At 29.6% G+C, this 11491-nt stretch overlaps 1 protein-coding gene across 2 annotated transcripts in view; it reads right to left on the bottom strand.

The window, feature by feature from the left end:
* The window catches only part of LOC107451686 (organic cation transporter protein), a 33523-nt gene that overhangs the window by 4719 nt on the left and 17313 nt on the right, over positions 1-11491 (bottom strand). For both annotated transcript variants that reach the window (XM_016067854.3, XM_071179442.1), the window contains exons 5-9: positions 10201-10369; positions 8768-8897; positions 7251-7357; positions 4701-4915; positions 2335-2516 (exon numbers count right to left, since the gene is read on the bottom strand). In XM_016067854.3, the coding sequence (XP_015923340.1) occupies positions 2335-2516; positions 4701-4915; positions 7251-7357; positions 8768-8897; positions 10201-10369 (803 nt within the window). The remainder of the gene's footprint in view (positions 1-2334; positions 2517-4700; positions 4916-7250; positions 7358-8767; positions 8898-10200; positions 10370-11491) is intronic.

The following is an 11491-nucleotide window of genomic DNA, read 5'->3' on the forward strand; positions in this document are numbered from 1 at the left end:
TCATTATTTTCCATTTCATCCGTAATTTCAGAGAGAATCTCTTCATCACTAACTCCTGCGAAAATTGTGAGATCGTCATCGGCAGTTAAATAGTCCTCCACGTTAACACCATATGTTTTACCCATTTTTTCCTCAAGTTGGGATAAAGATTTTTGAAGATTCAAAACAAATTCTTGATTATCTGAAAGATCACTGTCTGTGGAATTTTCTTCACTATTAGAAACAATTTCATCTTCCAAGACACACAAACCGGCCTTTTTCCAACAATTTTGAATAGTTTTTTCTGTTACCTCCCACCAACTACCAGCAATAATATCACATGCTTCCTTGACATTCACAGTTTTAAAAGGATCTTCTACTTTATTTTCGATGTTGACAAGTATCGATTCAACCAAACGCTTCCTGTAGTATCCTTTGAAACACTTGATTATGCCCATGTCGAGTGGCTGCAAAATCGAAGTGCAGTTGGCCGGGAAATAAACAATTTCGACGTTGTGTAGTTTTGGAATTGAGGTGTGAGCGGTGCAGTTATCAATTAATAAAGCAATTTTTTTCTTCCTCTTTTTCATTTCTTTATCTAACATCAACAACCATTCAGAAAAAAACTTAGAAGTCATCCAAGCTTTTTTATTGGCTTTATATTCCACGGGAAGACTTTTCACATTCTTGAAACACCTCGGCTTCAATGATTTGCCGATAACAAGAGGTTGAATCTTGTGTGTCCCTGTGCTATTGGCACACAGAAGAACAGTCAATCTCTGCTTTGATTTTTTTCCGCCGTAACATTTTTCACCCTTAAATGCCAATGTTCGATCGGGAAGGAGTTGAAAAAACAGCCCAGCTTCATCTGCGTTATAAACGTTCTCTGGTTTATACTTTTGAAGAATATCTGTCATCTTCTCTTGCTTCCATTCATTTGCTTCGTTAATCGGAGCAGATTTTTTCTCTCCGTGAACTTCCTGGAAAGTTATTCCATGTCGATCCCGAAAACGCATTAGCCAACCATTACTAGCTTTAAAAGTTTCGTTCCCTAGCATTACTGCGAATTTACGTGCTTGTGTGCATAACAAGGGCCCATTTATCGGGATATTTGTTGCTCTCATCTCTTGAAACCATTTTAAGACGGCAGCATCAATGTTTTCATTAGTTGCGACTTTTAGTCGTTTACGCTTTGGATTAATTAAATTTGAACTTACAGTATCTTCGATCTGTTTTCTTTTCTTTAGAAACGTTGCAACTGTAGATTGAGATAATCCGTATTTTCTAGCTGCATCAATCTGTTTCATTCCATCATCAATATCTTTAATAACGTTAAGTTTATCTTGAAATGAAAGTTGCTTTCTCCCTGCCATTACACTAGTAAAAAATATCCAATACACTGAAGACTCACCAAGCTGAAAATGTTAGCAGCACTAAATGCGAAAAGTTCTGATCGTAGAATTTGCGCTAGCTCATGAAAACACCAGGTGTAGTTTAAATCAGGGATTAAGTGACAGTGATGAACGATGACCAATGGTCAGTATACATTTTTTTCTCCTCCTCAATTTCAATAAACGTGCTCCACCCACCTTCTACAGAAACAGTACCTTCTCAGGGTCGCAGGTGTTACTGTGATGTGTGTGGTCATTTATGACTCATGATGTTACAATGGTGATTTCTTAAGAACTGAGGGAGGCAATTCTAAAACATGAAGCTCTTAGGGTGGTCTAAGTACCTCAACAGTGGGGGAATGAAATTTGAATACAAAAGCCATTCTCTGATGTGCAAAGAAATAACAGTGGGGTGAAAGATCATAACCAGCAGTGACCCTTTTATCAGAAAAGATGAAAAAAATGGTAAAAGATGACAAAAAGGCATTTTACATTATTTGAAAACCAATAAAAAAAAATAGAAAATAATGTTGAAATTTGAAAAAAAATCGTTTTACAGAGGTTTACTGCTTCAGAGAATATCGTTATATTGAGAGGAAGATAACATTAATCCATATGCAAGTTTGGCGGGACCACGGAACATTATCGTAATAGAGGGAGTTATTGTTGTATCGGATATCGCAGTAGCGAGAGTTCACTGTATATTTCTTAAAAAAAAATTCATTATTAGCAAAATGGGCAATAGTTAGAACTGGACTGAGTAGTCTACCAAATTTAAAAAAGATATGTAAAAGATCTTTAAGACAAAAATTGAAACTCTAAAAAAAAACGTTAAAATGTATTGCATTTCTCCAATCAAAATATTTAACTGTACTCCAATTTTCTACTAAGAATACATATTAGAAAATAGCAACAAAAATAATAATAAATAAACATAAAAAAATAAAGCTAAGATTTAACTTACCATTTCATTGATAAAAGGAGCAATGATTCCTCCCAAACGGGCAAACATGCTACTGAAACCTAGTCCAGTACTTCTCAATACAGTGGGATAAATTTCAGTGGAGTAAATATAGATGATAGCAAAGGATGCTGCAATTGCACTTTTGCCCACTACAGCTAGTAAGGTAGTTACCCAAGGAAGAGCTTAAAAAGTATTTTAAACTATTAATATTCAAACTATCATTATATATCATACGAATTTAAAAAAAATAAATGGAATTAACACTCAAAGCAAGTCTAACCTATAAGCATTGATTATAGTAAAATATCTAATTCGACACAAAACAATAGTTGAGAATTATATAATTTATAAGTTTGTTAAAAGAAGAGGCTTATGGGCTTTATTATATATTACAACCACAATTTATGTAGTAAAAGCATATTGTCATGGAAATAATCTAGTCTCTTAATAAGCAATGGTAAAAATCCAGTTTTTCTTAGTATTGATAGTGTGGAGGGTGAGTTCTTATCGACAATGTCAACCTTCATCTATGAAAAAGTACCCTATCATAGAATTGAATTAACATGTCTTATGTACTAGTGAATTGTAATTTTGTAGTGGTAGATACCCTACTCTACAGTACTCTCCCACCAGAATTATATCTGTGACAGAATTCGATGAACGGATACCACTAGTTAATTCATTGCTGTTTTGTGAGAAGCCGGGAAAGCTGTATTAAGATCACCGTATTTATTGAATGCTGATGTGAGAGGTGTATTAACTTCACAGTCGTAGTCACTCCTTTGTTGCCATTAGCAGTCGAGTGTATGCAAGCCGACGTTGTGCGTGATCGAGACGAAACTGAGTAGCAACAGTGTGAGGAGGTGGATAATGTCGCAGTCACAAGAAGCAAGTCAACTGCTCAATGTGGACCATCCATCGAAGTAGGGGTATTAAGATCGAAGTGGGCGTTACTGTCAAGATAGGCGTGTTCATATCGAAGTGGGCGTTTCTGCCAAGGAAGGCGTGTTCACATCACGTCCGGGTTACCAATGTCAACCTTCATCTATGAAAAAGTACCCCATCATAGAATCGAGTTAACATGTCTAATATACTAGTGAATTGTAATTCAGGGAGGCCACTCAAATCAGATTTCAAATTTCCCTGATTTTTCCAGGTTTTCCAGATAAAAATCTTAAAATTTCCAGGTTTTTGTTTCCTTTTTCTTATAAAGTGTAGGATGTGTACAAGAAAAGTGTCTATATTATAAAATATTTTATTCAAAATGTTATTTTTTTAACATATCATCTTGAGAAAAATAATTTATTTTGGTAATTTGGCTAGATTTTTTATTTATTTTTCAAATGTTTTGGGGGAAAATTTTGAATCAAAAATCATATATTGACCAACAAAAGAGTAAAATTAAATATTAATATATAGTTGGTTCTTTAAAAAAAAAACATTTTTCTAAAATATGTTATAAAAGGCTAAAATGAAATAGAAAAAAATTAGCTTAATGCAAAAATTGTAACGAATTATCGACAAACATTGCTGTTAGCGATTGTAAAAAAAATGTGTGATTGGTTGGTTTGCTGAGAAAAAATAATTCGCAGATTTCTTTGAATGGGAGTAGAAAAGCTTTCAGAAAAAGAGTGCAATATAAAATCTATTATGATTAAATTATAACCAACAATTTTTGGAGAATTTTATTAAGTTAAAAATACAAAAACATTTTGTCCAAATAGAAAAAAAAAATTACCACCAAAGTAACGGAACAAACTTGAGCCATAAATGGATTCAGCCCAAGGACAGAATTTAAAAACAGAAGCTAATATCCTAATCCCCTTTTCCATCTCCACCAGAATCTTTCCTAAATTGCACAGTCCCATAGCGGTCAAAGGTTTCTGCATTCGTTTAACAAACCGTGGGAGAATTTTATGTGGTATTCTAGTTTGACAAAGCTGTAATGGAGCAAATTTTGATGCAGACAAAGTATTGTTAAGTTAATGATATTTCAACTGTTTAGCGATACATTTCCGTCTAAAAAAGTGGGTATAATGGATGAAATAGTTTAAATTAAGAAAATTAGTAAATAATTTATATTAGTGAAATTAAAAAAATTATCAAAGAAAAAATTTCCAGCTTTTCCTTAAAATTCCCTGATTTTTCCAGGTTCTTATCAAAATTTTCCTGATATTTCCAGGTTTTTTCCAGTATAAAAAAATTCCCTGATAATTCCAGGTTTTCAAGGTTTTCCAGGTGGGTGGCCACCCTGTAATTTTGTAGTGGTAGATACCCTACAATAGCTTTTACCTTCATATTATGCTAATAAAAAGGTTATTTCAAGATACTGAGAAATGGTAATCATCAAATTCACAAATACTCACCTTGAGGTACAAATACTGTTGATCCACAAGCAATCCCTCCAAAAACCATAACAGAACACAATACAGGCCTCCTTCCACAATAATGCAAAGCCCAGGTAGCTAAAAGAACGGCAGGAATTTCAACTGCTGCTAATATGGCAAAATTGGCATAAGCATTCCCGCTGAGATTACCAGTACTCAATGAAAGCCCATAATAAACCATAGCATTCACAATCCTGAAAAAAAAAAGGTAACAAAGAAATCATTTAAAGAGTAGGAATATACCAACATACAGTGAAACTTTTTAATAGCAGGAGCAGAGATATAGCTAGGGCTTACAGCCCCTTACAATATGAAGCCTAGGGCTTACAGCCCATTACCATATGATCTCAGGCTTGGGGACCATTTTAAGTTTCAGATTGCACAAAAACTGAAGCCATAGGATTGTTAAATATTACATTGAATGAGATTTTGAAATCTTAAATAATAATTTTTAAAACATGACTTGATAACCTCAAAAATTTTAATTGGATTTCTTTTTAAAATTTAATCTTAACCCCTTGTCTGGCGTTGGTGTATATATACTCTTCGCAATGCTTTAACTGCAGCCCTTGGAGTATATCTATATTTATCTTTCCGAAGCCTGCAATGCACTTTGTCATGCGTTACTATAAGTAAAACTACTCTCATAGCTTCGGAGTGAAATAGAGACCTAGGAGAGTGTATTCATAAGATTTCAGATAAATTTAGTCAGGCGTCCCCCATTTTCCCTCTCCAATACAAATCAAAACTATGCACGACGTTGTAGAAGCCAGTTGCACTGGGGGAGTGAATCTCAAAAGTTTCCTCAGTAGGCAAGCGGTTAACACTGTTTTAATTACATTTACATGCCATTGATCACATTTATAGATTTAGACAAATTAATTACAGGATATCCGCGCACCTGGAAAGTCATTAAAAATCATGGAAAGTCACAAATTCCGGTATTGAACAAAATTTGTCATGAAATGTCATGATTTTAACTACTTTTTTTAAAAAAAAAAATCATGGAAAGTAATGGATTGAGGAAGTCGAAAAATTTTATTTTTAAAATGGCTATTTTATTGCTTCAACTCTTTACTTACTCTGTTTTTTTAAATTTAAGATCAATAAATATGAAGATACTGAGTATAACAGTTTTGGTTATACCTATCATTTTAATTAATGTTATTGTAAATAATGCTTTTTAAATTTATTATTCTGTTTTTGTCAGAGAAAATAGTAATTTCGTTAAGTCATGAAAAATTCTTGGAATCAGTCATGCAAAGTCATGAATTTGAAAATCTAAAATGTAGCAGATACCCTGCAATTAAATTGCATTTCTAAGGACTTTTTTAATTTAATATGTCGCCATTTTGTCAAAAAAGAAAAAAAGGAAGAAAGTAAACCTGCGTTCAAAGCAAACTGCAATAATAATAGACATCCTATTCAATTTTCAGATAAATCAGATACAAGTTTGAAGAAATTATGGGCTACATAATTAACAAATGAAGGTGGGGGTATTTAAAAGCGAAAAATATTTTATTCTGGTATTTTCTTGAATTTGGTGCCCCTCAAAAAAGTATAAGTCTTCTGCAAGCTCCACCACTGAGCAGGAGTTACTTTTCCTAAGTAACAGAAGAGTCATAAAATAACAGGGAAAAGTAAGAGAATGAAATGACTCAGAAAAGAAATGTTAGTTAAAACAATGACATAAACTAGCGTCGTTAAGAAAAAGAAAATTTTTCTTCCCAAGTCTCAAAATTTATTGCAAAGTTTGTCACTGCAAACAGAGATTAACTAAAAATCAAAGTTGCCTAAGGACAAGACTAGTTGTGAACATTGCAAATATTTCAGAGTGAATTGATTTGCTTGAAGCAAAAAACCTTTTAGGCTTTCCCAGTCAGCTTGTAATTAAGTTCGGAAAATTAGAACATAAACTTTACATCACATTTCCTTTTGTTTTCCTGATATGCTGTTTGCAAATGATGTCACACATGTAGGAGAGACAGTGGTTAATAAAATTGTGACAAGGTGGAAGGAAGGAGTAACAAGAAGTTTGACAGCATACATTTATGTTATAATAAAAACATTAAAATTCAGCAGAATAGTTATCAAATTGTTTTATTTTGTCCATCTAACATAGTTATGCTCTTAAATGTCATTAAAACACAGTGTAAAGTGAAAATATGATTTATGTATTATGAGTCTGAATTGATAGCATATCTTTAAGTAATCTAGAACAAAATGTGACATTGTAAAGTGTGCAATAAATAAAAAAAGGGATGTAAAAAATAGAAAGAAGGGATGTAAAAAATACTGGAGAAAAAAAATGTATAATCATTTAAGAACAGTGTTAATTTTTTTTATTTATTAAAGTGTCAGTCCCTCTGGGATATCTGTTAATTAGAAATTAGTAACGAAAGTAACTAACTAATAACTCTATTATGAGCATCAAAACTTAACATTTGCATAGAGTAAATAGCTAAAGTTTGCCTGTTTGTTTGTAATCATGAACTTGTACATTTTATACAACAATTATGTAATGCTCACCAATTGAAAAATAAATTCATACTCCATTTTCTAATGACTGGTGTTCTAACAAGATCCATTGGACCTGCAGTTTGTTGTACTTCTTCAGTTTGAATGTTATTAGTGCCCTGTACACAAAATCATAATAGTTAAATTAATTTTTACACAACCCACATAAAAAGTACATGTTAAATTTTTCAAAACTAAAGCTTTAAATTATGATATGGTTATTTTTATTACATTAAATGCCTGTAAATTCCTCTTTTATTTATTTATTTTTGCCAAAAATGTAGACTTGACAAAAAAAAAAAAAACTATCAATTGAGTGTCTAACAATAAATAACACAATATTTCCATTAAAATAATAATCTAAGTAACAATTGAAATTAATTATCAAATTAATTTTAAAGTTACATAATTAATTAAGAATTTGCTATAATTAATCTAAAAACGTTTTCATAAATTTTTTGGGCACATCAGATATCGCTCGGTGTTATACTTAATCATTGAAAAATAACAGCAAATTTTCAAAATAAACTATATTAACTTGCAGGAATTCAATTTTAAGAATATTCAAACAGTGAATAATGGAGAAATTGGAGCATTCATGAATTTCTGAAGATTTTTTTTTATATAAAAGACTTATGGAAATATAAAATGTTTTTAAAAATAATAATGTGTAGTAATGAAAATAAAACTTTTTGTTACTCTTTCGTTACACTCCAATTTTTTTTCTTGTTTTGTTATCGTACATCTTAATGATCTAAACAATTCCAAAGACATATAAAAGAAAGTCCAGAAAATTTATATTGATTTACATGCTTTAAGTAAAGTCTTTTCTAAAGATTAAAAAGAAATCTAATAGCTTAGTCATTTAAAAGCAATTGTACAGTTATAAGGAATTCTATTCATTAATTCATATTTTTGCAATACTAAATTGCAGATCAAAATACAAAATTTTTAAACATTTGTTGTTATATAATAGTAATGAAACATCATTACTTGATACTTTGTTGCAAGCTTTTATCAATTATTTTACATCAGCTTGATAGTTTAAACCAATTGTTAATTAAGTATGAAAAAAAGAAAATTTTTATGCTAGCCAAAGACTTTACTGCTACACTTTGCCAAATATTAGGGTAAGATGATTATTTAAATATTTTGCTTATTCAAATATTTGGTCAGAGAAATGGAATATCAATTAGAAACTGAATATTCAGTTTTATTTCATAATTTAAAATCATAATGGAAAAAAACGTACAATCAGAAATTCAATATGTACAGGACATTTAATTTTTTGTATTCAGCTCCATATAAATTTAAAAATTTTTTTTTTAATGAGGAAATACTAAGTTTTCTTAAATGATCTTTATCATTTAAAGAATATTTATTTTTTGTACATTTTGTTTCATTACAAATATTATTAATCATAAAAATAAATACTTTTATTCAAAGAAATAAGAGTTAATGAATAAATGGAAAACATTTTTCATACATTTCTATAAAATTCGGTGGATTCTAACATAAAATAAATTTACATAATCAGCTGCTCTTAGAAGATGATCTGGTATAGTGACGTTGTTCCATCGTGCTGCCTTCATAATGGTTTTCCTAGCCTGATCATGTTTACCTTTTGAAATCAGCCAACGAACTGATTCTGGTAGCAACCTAGAATATGTTATGAAAATTAAGTTAAAATTTTTTTTAACTGAGTAAGTAAATAAAATTCATAAATATACTTTAATTTAAAATGTAAAATTGGAATTATGAAAATGGAAAGAAAGAAAAGAACCTCATAATAAAAGGTTAATTTTATATTAGTTTTTGAAAATAGATAACTGGGGTAAAATTAAAATAAAGGAACTGAAGAAATGGAAGAATGGAACTGAAATTCGCCTAAAAAAAGGCTTCGCAATAACTAACATTCTGTGAACAATTATAAACATAATATAGGAGCAGGAAAAAGGAATGTATTAAAAAGCAACTTAAGAGTGGCAAAAATATAATTTATCAAAAATTTTATTGTAAAGCATTTCTCTACTTACAACTGCATTCTCAATAAATGGCTATTAATAAAATCTAGAAATATTTACATTCACTTTCATTAAAATAAAAGTTATAATAGAGGTCACAAAACATTGTACAAACTATTTTAAAATTATTACAATCTAGAAAATTAAAAGCAACATAAAATATTGACAAAAGAAAAAAAGGAAAAGAATACAGATTTTTGCTGACTGGCAAAGAAATATTTTGTTTTTATACATTTCAAGGTGCTTAAAAGGAATATGTTCTGTTCGTATGAAGTCTACGGACTGGCTTTGAGGATGCTTTTCCGCATAACCACTGAATCTATCTTTTAAAACGTTTTTTATTTGTTTGCTTGAATTTTTAATCTTTTTTAATACTTTAATAAGGTTTTTCCTTTAATATAGAAAGTGTCTTCTTCAATTAAATGCAAAAAAACAGCAAATTTAAGAATTTCTAGTATAAATTTAAAAAAAAAATATCTTTGAACATGAAAAATAATAAAATAAAAAATTCAAAAATTTATTTAATGAAATAGCAATAGCTTAACAAATTTCATAATATAAACTAACAATTCTGCATAAAACTTATTTAAATATTTGCAAATATTGTAATCTTCATGCGTAGACAATCTCTTAAGTAAATTAACCACAAAACAAAATTGAGCAAACTTAGTCTAGATTTAATCATAAAAATGTGCAAAGTAAAAAAATGAAGAAAAAAAAAACCTTTTATGAAGAAACATCTTACACTACTTTAAAATAAATGAGCTTACATTTTTTAAGTTATTGTCGAGTTTTATTAAGCAATGCAATCTCGTTAATACGCAATCTAAATGCAATCTAGTCAGACACAAATTTAATTATTTAAGTTGTTTATAATCAATAAGGATAAAACTACTTTAAAAATAATGAGTTCCAATAAAATTGAGTTAAGCACTTACCAATAATAAACAAGCAATATTGCAGCAGGCACAGATATCACTAATTCAAGAATTCTCCATTTTCGAACAAAGTAAGCAACAAAACTTAGAATTAGTTCGCCAAATGCAAAAACTATTTGCAAAAGGTTAGCACACAACAATCTTTTTGAAGTACCAATAAACTCAATAGCTAAAAAATCATGAGAATGATATTAGAATTGTATTGAAAAAGTGCTTCAAAAATTACTTAAGAAGAATTTTTTTTTTTAATAAATTATATGGATTTATGGTTCGTCAGCTGTTTTTTTCTTATAAGTAATTTGCATAGTCCATAAAATTTTTTAGGTGTGTCTACATGGTTAGAAGCAGAACTTATTGAATCAATCTACAGCACTATCATCAAAAGTTCAAATTTGTCTAGGACCCTTAAATAGCCTGACCGGTCATAAAAAGGTCGCTAAACAAGTAGGAGTGTTTACTTGCTTAGAAGCCTGATAGCACAATTTACTAAATCAATCTGCAGCAAAGTTCAAATTTGTCTGGGATCTATCCTGTCTGACAGGCTATGAAAAATTAAGTTATAGCAAAATTTGCATGAATAAGGTAGTGCCATAAAAGTTTTGTGCGTTATTTCAATTCAACTTTTATACAATAATACTTTTAAAAAATGGAATAAATCCCAATAAAAGCTTGTAGCAAAATCACTGGAATTTTCCAAAATTATTAAAATTAATGTTCAAATTTATATTAATAAATAACAGGAAGATATGAGAACAAGAACAGAAAACAATTTTCAAGAAATGTTTTTCAAATTATAACCAAACTTTCCTCCAGTGTTGCAAATTATTTCAGTCAGAAAAAAAAAGACAAATTTTTCAGCACTCAATTTACAATCTTAGTTTTAGAACCATTTTACATTGACTAAATACATTTTTTAAATCAGAATAATGGAGATTTATACTTTAAAGTATAAAAAATAGCCCTTTTTATGACTAACAACAGAAATGAAATATATCCTGAAATATAATATGAAATATATCGACCATATCATTCATTGTGATGAAGCCTTTCTCCCAATTTAAAAAAAATAAATTTTTTGGATTTTGTTTTTAAACTATTGAAATCCTACAAAATAAACTGTTGGTATTATAAATATAAATACATGATTCACTTTTAAGGCTAAAAAAAATCAGATGTCCACAAGTTAAATATTAGAAAGAAATTTGACAGACTTTAAAATATATCAGATCTTATTTAATCATGAAACAAATTTATATATATATATATATATATATATATATATATATACGGT

This window comes from Parasteatoda tepidariorum, chromosome 4 (assembly GCF_043381705.1).
Source record: "Parasteatoda tepidariorum isolate YZ-2023 chromosome 4, CAS_Ptep_4.0, whole genome shotgun sequence".
NCBI lineage: Eukaryota > Metazoa > Arthropoda > Arachnida > Araneae > Theridiidae > Parasteatoda > Parasteatoda tepidariorum.